Consider the following 21,611-nt stretch of genomic DNA (forward strand, 5'->3'; position numbering starts at 1 on the left):
GGTTCTGCCTGTCTGTTTTCTATTTCTCCCAAGGCTCTAAGGTTGCCTATTCCCGGAGCACGAGGGGCGGGGAGCGGGGGTTGATCAATTGCCAACTGCCAGATTCTTTAGCATGGCCGGGCCACCGGCCACCTGCCACCAGCGGGGCAGCTGCACCCAGTCTTCAGGCAGGAGTATGGCGGGGAGGGGCCTCCCTCCAACACTCACCTTCTCTGCCCTGCTCAGCTGACCTCTGAGGCGAGCCTCCTGCACAGCCAGGCGCCAGCGGCCCAGGCTCCTCGCTTTGCACACTAGAGCAGCCAGGGTGTTGCTGTTGTCCTGCTCCAAGGGGCGCAGCTGCTCCTGCCAAGAGGGCTTGCTTTTAGAGACGGCCACTCTCGGTCCTTTTTCCCAGAAGGGCAGGACTCCTAACGCCAGGAAACGGATGCTAACACCAGAAACACGCCTTCCAAAATGAGACATGACCATAAGGAGCCCAGCGTCCCTTTAAAATGTCTGCTACAGTGTTTTGGGGAGACCCCTTCGGGATGCTAAGCGGGCCAGTGGGGGGCTGGGTGCTAGGGAGAAATGAGGCGTGAGGTCACGAACTTTGGCGGCGTGCTCTTCTGCTCCTCCGTCAGGTCTGGCAGAGCCCCAGGTTTTCTTTAGCTGCTTCATATTGGCAATCCCTTCGGCTCTCACCTCACCGATGAGCTCACACACTTTCTGGATCAACTGAAACTGATTCTCATCCAGCTTCTCCTGAAAATTGCAGACTCAGGTCAGGGAAGTACCGTGGGCCTGTGCACCCGTGAAGGGCAGGATCAAAATGCCCTCCAGCCAGATGGTTTTCCTCCGTAGTACCAGGCAGGCACAGTAGGGGCCCTTAAGTGGTGTCTGTAATCTGCACGGCTTCATCTTTTGGCCACCTACATGTCCTAGAACATGCCTTGCTTGTCAACACCAAGGCAAGCTGAGCCAGAAGGACAATGGGTAGAGCCGCGGGGGAGGTGGCAGAGAGACAGTCTAATGAGCCTCTCATTGTAGATGAGCCACTACTGAGGAGTTTCATTAACTATAGATAAGTGAAGGAAGAAGATGGGCTGGCCGCCTCCTTCGGCTCCAGTGGAAACCTGGGTATGAGATGTTCTGTTCCCAACGGCTGTGCCTAATGGCTGATGATGACACAGGACGCTGCTGTAAGCATAACTGCAGACTCTGTGCTGTGAACTCGGTCGCGACTCCTCCCAAACTGCCTATCCAGCCTCAAATGTCTGGTGACAGAAGACCTTTGAGGTTAAAACTAGGTCATAGGGGTGGGTCCCTATCCCAGGGAGAGTGTGCCCTGTAAGAGCAGAGGATCAGCTTTGTCTTTCTCTCTACAGGGAGAAGGCAGCTTCTGGTTCCCTAGGAAGGGAGCAATCCACCCTCTCCCCCTGATCTCTGACTCTTGGCTTCCAGAACTGTGAGAAAATAAACATCTGGGCTTTAGCACCGAGTCAATGGTGTTTTGTTGTGGCAGCCTGAGCAGACAAGTCCCAGGGATGAGAAGTGGGCATATGGGCACCCTTTTATTTCTGAACCTCTTCCCCAGAGAGGAAGGCAGGAGGGTGCCCAGTTAGAAACTATGTCAGGAAGCGTGATTGCTGGTTATCAGTGGGAACATTGCCTTTGGGGCCAAGGAGTTGGACAGGGATTCCCTGCTTCTGGGGGTTTGGTGGAACTCCTTCAGTCTGGGAGAAGCTGGGAGTCCACTTTTTATCTCTTTATGCCTGAGTGATTGCTCGGGAAAGGCTGGCCTTCATAGACTCCTCCCACAGCACTAGGCCGTTTTGAATCTGACCATTTAATATTTGTAAGCATTTGTATTTTGCAAGTAAGAAGAAATCTCTAATATTCCCCAGGAGACAAAGGCAGAGCATTGATGGGGTCTCCTGCTCATAAAACAACCCTGGGGTCTGTTCTGGAACTCCCAGGGAGGAGAGGCAGGTAAGGGATTAAATGGGTCTGGCTCTAGAGGGGAGGGAAGGGAGGGATTAAATGGGTCTGGCTCTAGAGGGGAGGGAAGGGAGGGATTAAATGGGTCTGGCTCTAGAGGGGAGGGAGGGGAGGGATTAAATAGGGCTGGCTCTAGAGGGGAGGGATGCTGTGGGATGTTCTGTATGTCAAATGTGTTGCTGATTAGTCAATAATTAAAACACTGATTGGCCATTGGCTAGGCAGGAAGTGTAGGCGGGACAAGGAGGAGAATAAAGCTGGGAAGTGGAAGGCTGAGTCAGAGAGACACTGCCAGCTGCCACGATGAGAAACAGCATGTGAAGATGCCGATAAGCCACAAGCCACGTGGCAAGGTATAGATTAATAGAAATGGATTAATTTAAGCTGTAAGGACAGTTAGCAAGAAGCCTGCCACGGCCATACAGTTTGTAACCAATATAAGTCTCTGTGTTTACTTGGTCGGGTCTGAGCTGCTGTGGGACTGGCAGGTGAGAGAGATTTGTCCTGACTGTGGGCCAGGCAGGAAAACTCAAGCTACAAATGGCGTCCAACGTGGTGGCAAGAGTTTCCACCTAAAACCTGAGAAAAGATTCTAAAACGGAGCTAAAAACAGTTCCTAATTGTCTCTCTCAAATGAGCGGCAGCTGCTGGTTTGAGCTACTGGCGGGTTCCTAGCGTGCCTGCTCGACTTGCCTATGGCAGGAATGAGGCCTTTGCAAGTGGCACTTTGAGCTGCATGGTGGATTTAGCCTTTGCTGGTGCAGAGAAAAAGGGGAGGTTTCTGGGCTACACGCTGCTTCGCTAAAAGCATAGACCCCCGATAGCTCCCAGAGCTGGCGGTAAACCATGGCCATGTTGGGAAGCTGAGGTGGGTGGAGCCAGCAGCCACAGCTGCTGCAGTTTAAGGCAATAGATTCACAATAAGACAGATTCAGATGTAATAGTTTGCAATGTGTGTAAAAGATACGTAGGCTTGAAAGAGACAAAAAAGATGATATATAGAGTTATAGAAACAAATACATAGTTTTAAAAAATAAAGTCTTTAAAGAGACAGTAAAGGTAGTATAAAAAATAAGCCACGTAAAAATGGATATTACACAGAGAATCTGCATTGTGTTGTCTTTGGGACTTTTAACTGCAGAAAAACATTTGATTGTAAAAGCTGTTGAGTTATGTCAAAATTTATACTTTAAAGGTACCTTGACTTCAAAATTTGGATATAAGGATATGTTGCTTTGGAAAAGAGTCTCTTTTGTTCCCACAGAAAGCCAGAGGATATGGATTTGTTCCAGATTAAGATACATCAGGTTTGACCAGCCAAGACCCCCTGAAAGGTCTCCGATGACACCATGGCCCAGATGATCCAACCTCCAGAATGGTTTGAAGGCAACTGGCTCAGACGATACACCCTCATGGACTATTCCATAATCCAAAAATTTTCTTTGTATCCCCATAAGCTGCAGCGCCCCCCTCCAGCAGGAAGTAGTAAGAGAAGCTACGCCCAAATTCCCAAATTATATGTAATTTTAATTTGTTAAGGTTAAAACCTTCCTTTTTGAAAAAAAAAAAGGGGGGGGAAGTGCTGTGGGATGTTCTGTATGTCAAATGTGTTGCTGATTAGTCAATAATTAAAACACTGATTGGCCATTGGCTAGGCAGGAAGTGTAGGCGGGACAAGGAGGAGAATAAAGCTGGGAAGTGGAAGGCTGAGTCAGAGAGACACTGCCAGCCACCATCAGGACAAGGAAGATGTAAAGTACCGGTAAGCCACAAGCCACGTGGCAAGGTATAGATTAATAGAAATGGATTAATTTAAGCTGTAAGGACAGTTAGCAAGAAGCCTGCCACGGCCATACAGTTTGTAACCAATATAAGTCTCTGTGTTTACTTGGTCGGGTCTGAGCTGCTGTGGGACTGGCAGGTGAGAGAGATTTGTCCTGACTGTGGGCCAGGCAGGAAAACTTTAGCTACAGAGGGGGGGGAGGGATTAAGTGGGGCTGGCTCTAGAGACTATCCAGTAGTGCAGAAGAGAGCTTGGGAAAGAAAGCTGTAGACTTAGGGCACTGTGGAGGTGTACTGAAATCCTCTGGGCGGGGTGACCAAACTCCCTGCTGGCTCATTTTAGGCACAGGACACCTGTGTCCCTGACGCTCAGTTTTCTACAGTGACTAGCTTCCACAGTGATGTAACAAGGGAGTCCCACCATTCCTCTTTCGGGGGGCCCTTGTTTGACAGGTTGGTAGCTCCCTGAATCTACATGTGGGAGAAGGCAGAGGGCATGTGGTAGGTGAACCGGATCTGTGAAAACTCGTTCGGATTCCAAGCTCGCCCAGCCAGCTCTCAGGCTGTCGCTCTGTCCGCTCAAGCATGGCTCTGGGGTCCTTCGCTCACCCGCTTGGGTGTCTCACTGGACTAAAACAACAGTGACAGGTGTTGGAGAGAAGGTGACCCCTCTTTCCACCAGCAACAGATCTCGAGTGTGGCATAAACTCAGTTTTCCAAAAACTCAGTGTCTGTCCTGGAAGAATAATGACAGCTCAGACTGGTGACGTGGTTCAGTTGGTGAAGGTGCTTGTCACCATGCCTGGTGGCCTACGTTTGATCCCTACATAGCAAGTTCCAGGCCAGCCAGGACTACATAACAAGACCATGTCTCAACAAACCAAGCCTCCAACCACACAAAACCTTCCCACTTGAAATCTTGGGGGCTCAAGAATATCTTGGTACCTCAAAGGCCATTCCGCCATGGGTCCCTTGGTATGCAGCCATGGGGCTTCCCACGTCACAGATGTGAGACACTTACCTTGATGTGTAAGCAGGTCATAAACAAAGCTTGCACTAACGCTCTGTATTCCTCCTGGACTTCTTTTCTAGTCTGGTGTTTTAGACTCAGAGTCTCCTCTTCCCGATCTGTGAGCTGGGCTCTCAGAGCCGTGATTTCCATGATCATGTCATGACTGAGCTCTGCAAGCTAGTATCAGACACAATGCGGATTATACAACATGACGTATGGGCAGCAACGGAGGAGCTACACGTAGCAGAGCAGTTCCAGGTAGACTAGCACGGTCTCCATTTGCAGTCTCATGAAGGCACGTGGCCTACTGTGGAGATGTGGCAGGCAGAACCTCAGGTTGGCTCACCAGTAGTCCTGAGTACTGTCAGAACATCTAACATTCACGAGCCTCTGCCTCCCTAGTGCTGAGGTGAAAGGCACTCATCCTGCATAGAACATTGTTTTGTTGTTGTTGTCGTTGTTGTTTTTGAGACAGGGTTTCTCTGTGTAGTTTTGCGCCTTTCCTGGAACTCACTCTGTAACCCAGGCTGGCCTCACACTCACCTGTCTCTGCCTCCCAAGTGCTGGGATTAAAGGCGTGCGCCACCACTGCCTGGTGAACATTCTTAATATGATGAATGAACGAGCTCCAAAGAACGGGTACTTAAGCCCAGTACTTCTGATAAGCCCTTCAACTGTCTTGACCTTCATCTCCACACTGGCCTTCCCTTGACCTCTTGACCAAATGCCTCTTCAGTTTTGAAATGCACTCTAACTGGCATTTAAAAAAAGAAAGAGAGAAGCATGCCCACATAACTCTGCCAAATAACACCCCCTCCCAACACGTAACAAAGACAACTTAGGAAAAACCCTAGGGGAAAAATGCCCCCTAGGAAGATCATTTACACAAAATGACACGAGAGTCCTTGAGCGTGCCTGCACGGGCCGCTGCGGATGGGATTGATGCAGGCAACACTAGCTTCCGGCAGACTAAGAGTATGGAACTGACCTACCTGACCAGCACAGTCTTCAGGAGGAACTTGACTTCTTTGAAGCAAGTCTACTTCCTGAGGAGGAGAAGGCGGGGCTCAGTCCAACACACAGGCTCTGCAGCTCACAAGCAAATCCTTTCTGCTGGTGTTTACACAGCCTCATTCTAAGATCCTCGGGCCCCTGGTCCTGCCAGTAGCTTGGGCTGTACTTGGCAGCTTGTTAGACTTTGGGATCTCTCTCTTTCTCTCTCTCTCTCTTCTTCCTTCCCTCCCTCATGTATGCCAGGCTGGTCTTGAACTTAATATATGGCTGAGGGTGACCCTAAACTTCTGAGCTTCCTGTCTCTATCCCCCAAGTCCTGGGGTTACAAGGTTGCACCACCATGGGCAGTTAAACTTTGGGTTTCTAACAAAACATCAAAAAATAACATGCAAGCCAGTCATGGTGGAACATGCTTGCAATCCCAGCTCTGGGAAGGCAGAGACAGGGAGATCCCTGAAGCTTACTGGCCAGCTAACCAAACTGAATTGGCAAGCTCCAGGTTTCAGTGAGAGAATATGTCTCAAAAAATAAGGTGGCTAGTTTCTGAGAAATGACATGCACATGAACATGAACACATGTGCACACACAAATTAAAAAAAAACAAACAACCCACCACATGACTTCCAGGCTTCTACAATGATGCAGAGCTCAATATGGGGAATTCATCAAGTGTGAGCAAGTCCAAGACTCACTATTTGATATTTTAATGCTTCATTCAATTTTTTGGACACTACTTCTTATTTTCCCCATGAGTATAAAATAAAATTATAAGGCTCCTAAGATACAACCTATTTCAAAAGAGTGTATACTCTATGGCAGTGTGACTCGGAGGCCCCATGGGTACTAGGACCTAGTTTTAAGGCGGTCTATGGTAATTTGAATGTAATTGACCCCCATAAGTTCATAGGGAGCGACTTTAATAGGAGGTCTGGCCTTGTTGGAAGAAGTATGTCATTGTGTGGGTGGGCTTTGAGGGCTCCTTTGCCCAAGCTTCATTCAGGGTGACACTCAGACCACTTCCTGTTGCTTTTGGGTCAAGATGTAGGACTCTCAGCTCCTTCTCCAGCACCATGTCTGCCTGCATGCCACCATGTCCCACCATGATGATAATGGACTAAGCTTCTCAAAATGTAAGCCACGCCAGTGAAATGATTTCCTCTACAAGAGTTCCCGTGGTCATGGTGTCTCTTCACAGCAATAAAACCCTAACTAAGACAAGATCTCACCACTGAAACTGACCAATGATATGAAGACAGATTTTATATATATATATATATAAATAGTTTATCTCCTCTGATAGACCAGGAATAGCACAAGGAGATTGGTGTTTTCTGGGGAGGGGAGGCAGTTATACACCTTTCTCAAGGCTCACCCCATTGGTTGGTCATGCCTTGTATCCATGGTAACCTCTACAGCCTACAACCCAGTGCTGGTAGCGCTGTCACCTTAGCAACTGAGCGTGCCCTGGCCCGAGAAAATGAACCAATGGGAAAGAAATGTGGAGGGCACTTCCCCCCCCCCCAGAATTGGCATAAGAACAGCTCTCCTCACCTGCTCAGGTTTTCATTGCCAGGTAGCCCTGAGGCCTCCATGCCCACCCCCTTCCTCCTTCCCAGCGCCCGCGTCCTTGGGCACCCACCTGCTCCCTCTGGCTGAGCTTCTCCCTGGCATGTTGCAGGAGATGCTCGTAACACATGGAGTAGGTCTCGAAGTTGCTGCGTTCTCTTGCCATCACATCGCACCCCAGGGAGAGGAGGCAGGCTTCAAGGTGCTCCCTCCTGAAAGAGATCTGAAAAGGCAATCATGTCTCTCTTGGCGGCTCCCCCAGGGGTTCTGGCAGGCACACCAAGCCAGGGCTCAGGGGACATGTTGCTCAGGATCGTAAGACACATTTTCATTTCCCCTCCACACCAAAATCTTGATTGGCTCAGGTCCCGCAAAACCCCGCTTAGCTCCGCTCTGCACATTTGCAGAGCCAGGGACGAGAGAAGAAATGGAGGCTGACCTGTCACGTGACTCAAACATGAAAGGTTATAAATCAAAGTAACAAACTGTTAGAATGCAGATTTAGCTCTACTTTCAAAGAAAATAAGCTGGGTGGCTGGCTTTGAACTTAAGTCCAGAGACTACTGTGAGTTCTATGGTGAGCTATGGAGACACAGGGAGGGATGCTCCCCAGTCAGAGCTCATGGTATGACCCCCAGCTTCCTACCTCGGGACCCCGACATGTCAGGATAGTACTCTTCACTTGGTCCACCCAAATTCCACCTGGCCCCCTCCCTCCACAGCTGCCTCTTGGTCTGTGCCACACGACGGGTATTCGCCTCACTGGTAAGATCTAGTCTCACTCTGGAGAACACAGTTGACGGAGAAGACCCATGTAAGTCTACATCACTGGTTCTCAACCTGTGGGTCTCGACCCTGGAGAACACAGTTGATGGAGAAGACCCATGTAAGTCTACATCACTGGTTCTCAACCCATGGGTCTCGACCCCTTTGGGGATTAAATGACCTTTTCACAGGGGTCACCTAAGACCATCAGAAAACACAGATATGTACATTATGATTCATAACAGTAGCAAAATTACAGTTATGAAGCAGCAACAAAAATAACTTTATGATTGGGGGTCACCATAACATGAGGAACTGTATTAAAGGGTCACAGCATGAGGAAGGTCAAGAACCACCGTGCTAAGCCATCTGTCCAGCCTGTATTTCCATTTTCTTTCTACCTTTCTTTTTTGTTTGTTTGTTTGTTTTTTGTTTTTCTGGGATTTTTGTTTTGTTTCTTTGAGACAGGGTTTCTCTGTGTAGCCCTGGCTGTCCTGGAACTCACAGAGATCACCTGCCTCTGCCTCCTGCCTCCCGAGTGCTGGGATTAAAGACATGCGCCACTGCTGCCCGTCCTGTATTTCTATTTTCTAATATAATCACAATTGGTACATGTCATTAAAATAATTTTTACATAAAGCATACATACTAAAAGGTATGTTTTCAAAAAGTCATCAATTGTATCAGCCTGGCAGGATATAATGAAGACGGTCCACGGAATCTGAGGACAACGTCTGCTTATGTGGCCCAGAGTGCTAGGACTCCTTCTCCAGGACCCTCCCCCCAGCCCTTAAAGGGCCCTTTCAGTAGATGGGGTAAGATGGGTCACCTTGTCCCATGCTACCCTCTGCACCTTTGGGCAATGAGCACCAGGAAGCTGTTGACACCATGCCAGGGGGCCTGGAGTTCTCTTCAGAACCATGATTCCTTTGTGAGGAAAGGGCTTATTAATGGCAAAGGGAACTCCCGGGTTTGACTCTGGTGAAAACCTGAAGCCATGAGAAGTCAAGGCTGGGAGGTCAGCGAGGGTGTGGCCAGTGACCTCACCTCAGGCCACGCTGGAGTCCAGCACCAGTGACTCACCCCTTCCTGGCCTGGGAGTCGGCACAAGCCAACAGGGCCTCCACCAGCTCTCTAGCAGGGCAGTCGCCTCTCGGACCCACTTCTTGCCACCATAGCCCCTGAACACATGGGCTGGCAGAACATACTCGAGATGGCCTCCCTAGATCGCAGAGGTTTTCCACAGCAGGAGCAAGGGGCCCCTTGTGAGTCTGGATTGACACCATAGAGGTGGGGGTTGTCAGAACTCGACCCATAAGCACCTCCTTTCTCCCACGAGGCTCCACAGGAGGGGGCGGGCAACAAGTTGGGTAGAAGGATCCACTCCAACTCAGCTCAAGCATAGTCTTAGAGTGATCTGAAAGTGGGGGGGAGGGGACAAGGAAGTGGGGAGGAGGAGCTTGTCCGAGGTGGGTGCAGCAGCTGGCAGATGAGGAAGAAAGGCTTTAGGTACACTTTGGTCCTGCACACCACACACAGCCTTCTGGGAGGTGCATACAAAGCCTCTTGAACAGCAGATGCTGGACCCTGGGACTTCTGCTGGCTCTGCCAGGAACCCTCAGCTGCATCCGTACCTTCCAGGTCACTTCAAAAGTCCCTCCTGCTCCTGTAGAGGCAGCTGGAACAGGTTTCACCCTCCCACTTCCCCTCATGGGCCCAGATGTTCCCAGTACCACCACCCTCCTCTGGACCAGCTCCACCGCAGCAGCGGCAGCATTTAAGCCAGAAACTGACTATGGCAGTGGTGTTGGCTGCAAGAACAGTAGATTGCCCTGTGCACTGATTCTTCAAGAGTCTTGGGTGAGGCCTGGCCGGTGCCAGGGCTAATTCTGCTTCCAGTGGCTTTATAGGCGTGTGCCACCACACCCAACACAAACAGTTTGTTTAGCATCAGGCACAAAAGTATTCTGGAGGTTTCTAAAGCACCACCTCTGCTGATGTGTCCCTACTGGGACTGACTCCCATGGGTTGCACCTAACGCTGTCCCCTGCTCCAGCATGTTCCCCCCCCCCCCCCCGGTGTGTTTGTCACCTGCCTGTCTTCATTTTACCAGCTCCTCTGGGTGCTTCAAGATTCAGCCCTAACAACACCTCTATCAGGAAGCCTCCCTCTGGCCTCCATGTGTCTTCTCCCCATAAATAAATAAACTGTACTAAAAAATTTGAAAATCCTCTTTTTAATAAATTCTAACTCTGCCTCAAAGGAGGGGAGGGATATTAGAACCCAGTGATGGATGGAGGCTGATTTTCTAGAAATTGGAAAGAGACTAGACACCAACATGAGTTTTAAAAAAGGAAATCTGCCGGATTGACCTGATTTTCTCAGGAAAGCGAGCAGACAGAATCCCGGGCTTCCAGCAGGATGCCCGAGAAGGGGACTGGGAGAACATGGCTGGATGGCAGACTGCGCATGTCCCTGGCCCATGGATGTTCTGTTCTGAGACAGCTGCACAGCCTGGGAGGTCTAGCGTGGGCAGCTTGGGGCCTTGGGGACTGTCCTGTCTTCACCGCTACTAATGGCTTGAAGAGGATGCTCAGGGCAGGCTGAAAGAGCAATCAGATACTGAAAACGCACATCTGTGAAGATCTCAAGAGGTCCCCGGAATGGACCAAACTGAGCAAGAACAAGCAGGATGACGGGGCAGTAGCTCAGTGTCCGAGTACAACCTGCGGGCTCCAGGGGACAGCTCACTGCACCAGCCCAGCACACTTCCAGGCAGTATTCCAAGAGAAACACTGAGGCCAAGGTCACCGTGAGCTGCCCAGACAGCCTAGGATTTAAAGGAGACTGGCCACAGGGGCAAGCGTGTGCCTACTGACCTTGGAAAGGAACAGGGGTGGCTTGTACAGGGGAGGGCTGGTAGGCTGAGGACCCCAGGTCACTGCCCGGTCCACTGTGGAAGAAACCAGTAAAGGGGCTCAGGAGAGCTCTGCTTCCCCGTCTGCATGTTCTGGTGTGGAGCCCCAGTATCCGAGGAAAGGGTCCGGCAGATACGAACAAACTTGGACTTGTTTTCTGGAGCAAGCCCCCTGCTGAACCGTGCAGGGACTCCACCCACCACAGCGATGGTTCTAAGGGCCCTGGGATATCTGAGGCTCACCATCAGGGGCAGAACCCATGATCTCCAGGGACAGAAGATCTACGGTGAATATGTACAGGAAAGGCCAAATACAACTTACTAACAGCTGACCAGACACAAGCTGCCTGGGGCCAGGCAGTTTGGTTGTGAGGGAGCTCTTGGTTCCTGTGGGGGGAGCAGAAGAGACCGGTGGCCCACCAGGCATGGACTTGAGAGGAGCCTAGTGTCACCAACCTCTCCAAGCATTTCCTGAGTTGCAGATGTACCTGATAGGGATTTGTCGTGTCTTTGAATCCTACATCTCTTCCCTATAAGATGTCAGCCTTAGCTGGGGTGCCTGTGATCCCAGCAGCGGGGAGGTGGAAGCAGAGGATGATGGGTTGGAAGCCAGCCAGGGTTACAGATTGAGATCCCGTCTCAAAATGAAAACATCCCGTCCCCCACCAAAACCCAAAGATCCTTATCCTCAGTGATGGGGTGAGCAACAGGGCACATGCAGAGAGCTGTGTGTGAGCCGGAGTTCACGTATGTATGTATGTATGTATGTGTGTATGCATGTATATATATATGTATGTATGTATGCATGTACTCTACATCTACATATCATAAAACTTATTCTTTTAACTGTCACCAAATATAGAGCAGTGGCACCATCACTACCCCATGGACAAATTTCTTTTCATCTTACGAAATGAAAACAGTACCCGCTGAACACTGATTGGCCCTTTCTGTCCCCGACTCCTGTGAGTCTGACTCTTGCGGGTCCCTGACAATCAAGAATCCTTTCATGCCCTCACAGATGTCCTCACGGTTTACCAGGTGGCAACACGTGTCAGAATGCCCTTCCTTTCTTATTGTTAAGGATCTGTGCATTCTTTTTATTTATGTGTATGTTTGGGTGCCTGCATACGTTTATGTGCCCCACGTACAGGTAAATGCATTTGTAAATTGCCAGGCGTGGGTGCTGGCAGCTGGAGCTGGGTACTCTGGAAGAGCAGCAAGCATGCTTAACTCCTGAGCCACCTCTCCAGCCCCGCACCTTTCCTTCTTAAAGTGAGCCACTGTTTTGATTTAAACATCTCTGCCCTTGGAAGACAGGGCCGTTCATCAGCACACAGGACACGCTCCAGTGAAAATGAAAGCTACGTGAGCACATGTGTATGGCTGAGTCTGGGGGGACTACATCCCCACCACGCTTGGGAATTCTCTACCTCATAATTAAGGACCCAAGTGTTTATTGTAAAATTTATGGGAACATTTCCAAAAACTTAAGAAAAAATGTAAACTTGAAGAAAACAATATAAAAAAATTGAGCACATTTTGCCAATACAGATTTTTTTGAAAGTTTCAAATTTTATTTATTTATTAATTTTTTTTAAAACAGAGTCTTGCTGTATAGCCCAGGCTGACCTGGGATTCTTGTTTTCCTCTATCTATCTATCTATCTATCTATCTATCTATCTATCTATCTATCTATCTATCCTCTATCTATCTATCTATCTATCTATCTATCTATCTATCTATCCTCTATCTATCTATCAATCTATCTATCCATCATCTATCTATCTATCTATCCTCTATCTATCTATCTATCTATCTATCTATCTATCTATCTATCTATCTATCACTATCTATCTATCATCTATCTATCTACCTACCTATCTGACTAACTAACCAGTATGTGTACGTTTCTCCTGCTGGAGCCTGTACTCTCCTACCACTGTGTGGGTTCTGGGGATCAAACTCAGGTCATCAGGCTTGGTAACAAGAACCTTTACTCACTCGGCCATCTCCTTGGCCCCTGGTCCGGAACTCTTTTCCCCACCTTTCCATTATTTATTTGTGTGTGTGTATGGGGTGTGTGTGTACATGCACACATGCATACATATACATGTCAGCATGTCCTGGTGTTGTGTGGGGGTCAGATGTAGCAACGTTCATGAGTTGGTTCTCCACTTCCATCATGTGGGTCCCACTGATGGAACTCAGGTCATCTGGGTTTGGCTGCAAGCTCCTTTACCCACTGATCCATCTTGCCAGCCCCTGGCCTGGAACTTCCAGTCTCCCTGCCTCGGCCTCCTGAGTGCCGATCAAAGGTGTGCACCACCAGGCCTGGCAGGACAGATTTTTTTTTTAATGGTTGGGTGGAGGTGATTTTTATGTTAAGCACTTATTAATGACCCTGAAACTGGTGTTCAAATACTTGCATTTGCTCTCTTATCTCGCCTTTTCAATGGATTCTTTCGATTTCAGCAAACACTTTTGGCCAAGGGTAAATACTGTTGAACATTACAGTTTAGGGTGTTATATGAGTTCAGATATCTTTTCTGAAAGGACACAAACATAAAATTATTGGTACCACTTTCATTGGAGAGGAAATTGGGGGTGTGGATGAAATGTTACCTTTTGGTGCTGTAGGCCTTTTATTGGCCTTCCCCCCACCCCCAAACTGCAGACTTTTAAAAATGTTTCCTAGTTAGGTGTACTATAGGTCTTTTTGGTTTTCCTCTTTTTCATTGTTTTATACTAGCAAACCAACAATAGAAAACTGCTTAAAAAAATCAACTCATTTAAAAGTTCCAAGTTTGTCTTTAAACATTAGATCAAATTTTTTTGATTAGCCAATGATCATTTTCTGATTACTCCAAAATGGGCAGACATTGGGCTTTTTCATACTAAAATGGTAGTGAGTGGTGGACATTTGGGGTTCAGCCTCAGTAGTCACATCCTTGGGGAGAGTGCAGAGCACCAGGGTATGTAAAATGGCGGCCTTCCTCACGTGGGTTACTGTTTAAAGGGAAGCAGAGCAGCTCATTTTGAATGCGTACCTCGGGTCCGTTGTCTTGGGACTTCTCCATTAATCTCTGTACAAATCGCTCAACTATCTGGGGTCTCACAACTGAAAAGTTTTCTTTCATGACTTGGTGTTTCCAAAGGTCTAGGAAAAAACAAAAACAAACAAACAAACAAACAAACAAAAAACCAGATTGGCATAGGCATCACAAAACACAGACAGACATCAAGGACGCGACTCCACAGCTCCCAAATGATGCCAACACAGCAATCTGCCACTTTGAAATGCCAGTGGGGAAGAGGAGGAGGCAGTCCAGGACATAGAACCCTCTGGAACATGGAGTAAGGGAGATATCTAGCAAGGCTCTTAAAAATATTTGGGGACGCCCTCCTGAAAACCAGTGAACAATACTGTTACTGTAGACAAAACCCAGAAAGAAATGCTATGCTCCTATTCACCTTTCATGAGGTCTATCTTCCTTCATACCCTGTGTCTAAATGACAATTTCAGTCTAGTGCAGCTATCAGAAGTAAACAGGGAACAACATGGCTGATGCACAGGACAGGAGGCCTACGCGAACTTATTCAGAGCAAAGTTGCTTATGGTGGCCGAGGTTGTGGGAAACGCGGCTGTCTGTCATTTGGATCATTTTCACTTATGGCATACCCCTCCAACGGAGTAGTACGCAACTGTTCACAGGAAGAAACTCTTCCAATATTGATGGAAGAGTTTGATGGTATTGATCAAATACCAAGGACCTCGGGTTATTAAGGGAAAATGGCAAGGCATAGAACAGTGGGTAGGAAAGAGCCCACCCCCCCAGAGCCCCAGAGTTTCCCATTCCCAGCAGCGCGCCGTCTCTCCCTGTTTTACTGAAATCCTCCTCCCGATTCTCCCCTCACCATTTCCCACCTCATCTCTTTGCACCTTTCACGGCAGAATTCCCAGAAAGCCACGCCATCCCTCCAACCCACTTGCCTGGTTTTCACTTCCACACGTCTGGGGAAACGGATTTTTACTATAAATACCTACAACTTCCTCTAAAGCCAACGGCTTGACTCGCCTGCCCTAGCATTCTGCCCAGTTCATAACGTCCCCGTTGGGGAAGCCTCCCCTCTCAAGGCACGGAACACCTCCAGCCTGGCTCTCTTCTCAGCGCTGTGTCCCAGCTGTCTTCACTGACCCCTTCTCCTCCACACTCCCTGCGCCCCAGGACTCAGCCTCGGCACACTGTGTATTCAGACATTCACCTGCCGTCTCATCATCTCACAGCTGGTTTGTAATAATAATTATAATAATAATAATAATTTATAATAATAATAATAATAACCTCAAGTTTGGATTAACATCTTTTTCATTCTGAAGGTCACTTAAAACTTAATTTAGGCATAATCAAGTTACCAGTGTCCCCTCCCTACAGGACTCCCTCTGCACATGGCATCTGATCCATCCCTGCTGCCTCAGAAGATACCCAGCATCCGAGCACTCATATTTTCTCTGCTTCCACTTTCAAGACAGCTGGAGAGATGGCACTAGCAATCAAGTCCTCGCCTTGCAAGGAAAGGACGTAAGTTTTGTCCTCAGAACACCTGTAAAGCTGGTGTAGCAACATGATTTGTAAGCCCATTGCTGGGAAGACGCAGGCAGACAGACCCCTGGGGCTCACTGGCCAGCGAGCTTAGCTGGTTGGTGAGCTCCAGGCTAGTGAGGGATCCTATTTCCTTTTCTTTCTTTTTTTTTCTTTTTCTCCTTCTCCTCCTTCTCCTTCTCCTTCTCCTTCTCCTTCTCCTTCTCCTTCTCCTTCTCCTTCTCCTTCTCCTTCTCCTTCTCCTTCTTCTTCTTCTTCTTCTTTTTTCTTCTGTGCAGCCTGGCTGTCCTGGAACTCGCTGTATAAACCAGACTGGCTTCGAACTCACAGAGATCTGCCTGTCTCTGGTTCCCAAGTGCTGTGATCATGGCGTGCGGCAGCACCCACCTTTCCATGGTTCTGGGGATTCCCATCTGTGCGGCAAGTACTCCACCCACTGCCCTATCCCCCCAGGCTTGAAGCCACAGTCTTGACAGAGGCTCAGCAGTGGAGGGGGAAGCACTTGAGGTTAGGTTAAGCGATGATCTTTTGCTCTCTCCCTTGCCCTGGACTAAAGGAAAGTTTGAGTTGGCCAGATCACTTCCCCTTCCTCCCTCTCTCTGAAGCTCTTAGCCCGAAGCACCGTACTTCCCCCACATGAGCTGGTTCAGTGGTCCCTGGGTCTTAACCCACACAGAGTGGAAGCTGAAGGCCCACAGGTGCAGAGTCCTTCCCCCCCCCCCCCCGCCCCCACAGCCAGGGGCCCAACGAGTCAGGACTTGAAAGGCACATGGAGGTAAGAACATGTCTTGTCCTCCTGTGGTTTTCAAACTGCTACCCCCAATACTAATTTCCCAAGCGCTGCATTGCAGTAACATAAGATAGCAGTAACAATACAGTAACGGTCTAGGGTCTAGATTAGGGGGAAATCTGCACCAGCCTTTCCCTGAGTTTTCCAAACGTACTGCAGTGCCTACCTACTACTGACTGTCAACTGGATGGGACCTAGAATCCCCTAGGAGCAGACCTCCGGGCATGTCCATCAGGAAGCTTCTAGACTAGGTTCATTGAGGTGAGAAAACCCACTCTAAATGTGGGCAGCAAGAGTGGGTGGCAGCATGCCCTGGGCTGAGACCACAGGCTGAATGAAAGGGAGGGTGAAGCAGAGCATCATTGTTCCTCTCTCTCCCTCCCTCCCTCCCTCCCTCTCCCTTCCTCCCCATCCCTCCCTCCCCACACCTCTGCTCCCTGACTACAGGTGCAATGTGACCAGAGGCCTCCACCCGCTGCCACAGTAGCACGCCTGCCATGATGGATGACCCCTCAGCCCGTGAGCTGGACCCCTCAGCCCGTGAGCCGGAAAAGCCCACTTCCCCTTGAGCTGTCAGGCTTTGTACCACAAGAAAGAGAAAAGTAACGACCTACAACAGTTACTTGGACATGAAACAAGCCAGGCATGGTATCCAGTCCTGTAGTCTTTTCACTCAGAGAGGCTCAGGGAGAGCAAGTTCAAGGACAGCCTGGTCTACACAGTGAGATCCTGTCTCAAGAATCAAAAAACAAAAGCAGAAAAACAAGGAATTGGCGTTAGGGGTTGGGATGAAGGTCAGGGGTGGAGCACTCACCTGAGGTTCAGTTCACAGTGTTGGGAGGAAAAGACTGATAGTTGGGTGGCCAATCCAAAGAAGCCAACTAAAGCAGGACAGCTTTCAGAGGGACCATGCTAGCTGCATTTCATTTTACTTAAGGTACACAAGGCTACACATATTCGCTCGTACTCTCACGGGGAGCGTGGGCCTCTACACGGGTCCACTCCAGCGTGGATGGGTGCTGGATCATCTCTCCTCTGTAGATACGATGCGGTTCCCAGCATGCACTGTGGCTCACTGTTGAGCCCACAGTCTGTAGGCTTTGGCAAATGTAACTGGAAGGTGTATGGATGACAATTTCTAGGTGTATTTGTCTTGAGAAAAAGAGTAGTTAAAGATTATGAAAATCTAAATACATTATTTTGTACATTTTCCCAATTTTGCCCAATCTGTCATCTGTCCCAAACAACTACATTTTCAATGAGTTTTTCTAAAAATTTCAAGGTAGTGTTTTAAAATCTTTTTTTTTTTTTTTTTTTTTTTTTTTTAGGACAGGCTGGCTGTCCTGGCACTTTCTATGTAGTCCATGATAGCCTCAAACTTGCAATCCTCCTGCCTTTGTCTTTGGAGTGGTGGAATTGCAGGTGTGAGCCACTAAGCCCAGCATGTAAAGTGAACGCTTGGAAAAGCAGTTACAAGTTCACAGCAAAGTACAGAGCACCTGCAGACCGCTTGTCCTCCGAGGCACACAGCCTCTGCTAGCCACACTGTGCATCAGTGACACAGTCATCCCCAGTGACCTTCCAGCCACAGCAGCCGAGGGTCGCAGTCTGTCTGTCGTGTGGTTCACACCTGGTGTTCCACACTCAGTGAGTTGTGACAAATGCATAATGACATTATAGTATTGCAGAGTCATTTTCCTGCCTGTCCTTGCTACCCACCATGGCTGCCCTGGCGATCGCTGTTTTTGTTGTTGTTCAGTGACTTTGATGTTTTTAGCATGTCACATAGTTGGAATCATACATGGTTGCATTTTCAAAACAGCATCTTTCACTTAGTAATAGGTATTTAATCTTCTTCCATGTCATTTTTAAAAAGTTATAATTACAGCATTTCTTCCTTCCCTTTCCTCCCTCCAAACCTTCCCCTACACCCCTCCCTGGTCTCCTTCTAATTCATGGCCTTTTTTCACTAGTTATAATTGCATGCATATATATGTATATGCACATATATTTATAAATATAATCTGTTCAGTCTGTGTGATGTTATTTGGATGAATGTTGGCTGACCTTTTGGTACTGGGCAACCAATTGGTGTGCTCTTCCCTGGGGAGGGCCACTTCTCCCCGAACCCAGCTTTCCTCAGTTGCCAATGGTTCTTTGTGTAACTTGGCATGTCCAGTGGTGTCTTCCTTGTTTAGCTCACGTTTGAGGAGCCATATTGGTGAGACTTTATGTGTGTGGCTTCTGACTTTAGCAGGAGACACAGTCTCACAGCACAGCCCCGGATCCTCTGGCTCTTACAATCTTTCTGCTCCTTTTTCTGGTCCCTAAACTTCAGGTAGTATGCATTTAATCTTCGTCCATGTCTGTTTATGGGGTCATAGCTCACTCTTTTTTTCTTTTTCCTTCTTTTTTTTGGGTAGGATTGAACTTGCATACTAGGCAAGTACTCTATCATGAGATATCTTTCCTTCCTTCCTTCCTTCCTTCCTTCCTTCCTTCCTTCCTTCCTTCCTTCCTTCCTCCTTTCTTTCTTTCTTTCTTTCTTTCTTTATTTATTTCATTCTTTCTTTCTTCTTTCTTTTTTTCTTTCTTTCTCTCATTCTTTCTTTGAGACAGGATCTCCCTCCACAGCCTTGGTATGTAGAGCTGTCTGGCCTTGGACACACAGAGGTTGACTTGCCTCTACCTCTTGAGTTTGGGGATTAAAGGCTCCAACTGTTTTCTTTTTTTTTAATGTTGGATTAATTTCTAAAATTATATGTATGTGTGTGTATATGGGTGTCCATGCAGGCCAGAGGTGTCGGATCCCCAATGTGGGTGCTGGGAACTGAACTCCAGTCCTCTGGATTATCAATACTCCCTCTTACCCTCTTAATCACTCCAGGCCTAAAATTCTGGGTGGGTTTTGTTGTTGGTTTTATTTGTTGCTCTTTGTTTGTTTTGAGACAGGGTTTCTCTGTGTAGTTTTGGTGCCTGTCCTGGAACTCACTCTGTAGACCAGGCTGGCCTCGAACTCACAGAGATCCACCTGCCTCTGCCTCCCAGTGCTGGGATTAAAGGTGTGTACCACCACACCCAGCTTGTTTTTTTTAGTGTTTAATAACATTCTATTAGCTAGATGTATCACAGTTTAGGCAAATCAACTTGGTTATTATAGAAACAACAGATCTCTGTACATACTCTGACTTCACCGCCTTTTATAATTTTGAATGAAATCATTCAAATTCAGTGACAACTTAAACCTTCGTAAGCAGGATGGGAACAGGCAATGATCAAAAGGGGCAAAAGCAGGTCAAAGGTTGTGACTAATCCACACTCTGCTGGTTTGCATCCCCAAAGGATGATGCAGACAGACGTGAGTGCGATGTATATATACATGTCTGTCTGTCTGTATGTATGTACATATGTATTCCACTTTGGAGACCGTCAGCCTTCAGATTATTAAGGGAAAAATCAGAAAATCTGTTTAAAAATCAATTTAATGCCAAAGTGTCAAACACAGAGGTGCAGGGCCTCTCTGAATTCAGGGAGCCTGTGTCTGGGGTTTAGAGCCACTGCTAGCTTGGGGGTGGGGGCACGGCGGGGGGGGGGGGGGGGCAACAACTAGCTCAGCTATCAAGAGCTGGGACCAGGACCAGGTGTGGGTGCCATATCTCCCCGCTTCCCTGACAAACTGGAGGCCATGAATAAAAAGATCAAAGACACGGCAGAAGAAAGATAAGGGGGGAGGGAGAGAATCTTCCACGCTTTGGTGTGTGCATGTGTGTACATGCGCGTGTGCGTGTGCGTGTGCGTGCGTGTGTGCGTGTGCGCGTGTGTGTGCATGTGTGCGTGTGCGCGTGTGTGTGCGTGTGCGTGTGCGCGTGTGTGTGCGCGTGCGTGTGCGTGTGCGCGTGTGTGTGCGCGCGCGCGCATGTGCGTGTGCGTGTGTGTGCGTGTGCGTATGCATGTGTGTGTGTGTGTGTGTGTGTGTGTGTGTATGAGCCCTGAGGCCAGAGGCTGACATTCATTCTCCGCCTTATATTTTGAGACAGGGTCTCCCACTAGGCTGCTTGGACAGTGAGTCCCCGGTATCCTCCTGTCTCTGCCTTCCTATGCTGGGTCACACTGTGCCTGGCCTTTACATGAGTGCCGGGACTCTCAGCTCACGTCCTCACATTTGTGCGACAAGCACTTTGTTCTAAGCCAACTCTGGTGCCCCTGAGTTCCCCTTTGGCAGGGACAAAGGCAAACCCTGGTCTGGCCAAAGCAAAGACCCTGAGGGAAAACCTTGGAGCCTCCGCTAAACCTGCAAGGTCACTGGGCTTCTGAACGTCCTTGAGTCCTAACTTCCCCTGAGAAGCCGCCAGCTCCAGGCTGACCACTAACTGCTGCTCTCTGGAGGGAAGCTCCTCCGCTTGGGAGCTTTGCCCGTTGTAGCTGCAATGAACGGTAAGTGGGTGGACAGTCCAAGGTTCTAACGCCTTGGGATGAGAGTGGCACCCATTCCCCCAGACTGGACTGGAGAAATACAGCATCCGTGGCACTCAGTGGAGACTTACTTGCTTGCGTTAGGGAGCCCAGAGGACCCAGACCTCCATGCTTAGACAGTCCGCCACAGACCGAAGGCCAAAACCAAAATAAACTGAAGGTAGTAGCAATCACTGCACCCATCTGTTGGGGATGTCTTTTTGTATGTTGTAAATGTATTGTTTTGATTGATTGATAAATAAAACATTGATTGGCCAGTAGCCAGGCAGGAAGTGTAGTATAGGCGGGACAAGAGAGGAGAATTGTGGGAAGAGGAAGGCTGAGCCAGGAGTCTCCAGCCAGACACAGAGGAAGTGAGATGTAAAGGTACTGGTAAGCCACAAGCCACGTGGCAACTTATAGATGAATAGAAATGGGTTAATTTAAGATATAAGAACTAGATAGAAAGAAGCCTGCCACGGCCATACAGTTTATAAGTAATATAAGTCTCTGTGTGTTTACTTGGGACCTAGTGGGACTGGAGAAAACTCCAGTTGCAAATGGTGCCCAACGCCCATCAGTCCTGGCTTTCATTTTATTGGTGTGTGTGGTGCTGAGGACAGACCCTAAGGTCCGGCACGTCTAGGCAAACCCTCCAAGCTATATTCCCAGAGGCACTTAGCTTCAAATTCATGTAAGTATGGAATCCAAATGGGGGTCTCAACTAGAACC

General features: G+C 48.5%; 1 protein-coding gene across 1 annotated transcript in view; it reads right to left on the bottom strand.

Moving 5' to 3' along the window:
• The window catches only part of LOC128118689 (uncharacterized), a 193,972-nt gene that overhangs the window by 17,456 nt on the left and 154,905 nt on the right, over positions 1-21,611 (bottom strand). Inside the window, 6 exon segments of the mRNA XM_052751515.1 lie at positions 208-342; positions 589-741; positions 4,781-4,948; positions 5,764-5,817; positions 7,425-7,574; positions 14,084-14,193. Coding sequence (XP_052607475.1) covers positions 208-342; positions 589-741; positions 4,781-4,948; positions 5,764-5,817; positions 7,425-7,574; positions 14,084-14,193 — 770 coding nt within the window.

This window comes from Peromyscus californicus, unplaced genomic scaffold, assembly GCF_007827085.1.
Source record: "Peromyscus californicus insignis strain IS unplaced genomic scaffold, ASM782708v3 Scaffold_22__1_contigs__length_63687245, whole genome shotgun sequence".
NCBI classification, from domain to species: Eukaryota; Metazoa; Chordata; class Mammalia; order Rodentia; family Cricetidae; genus Peromyscus; species Peromyscus californicus.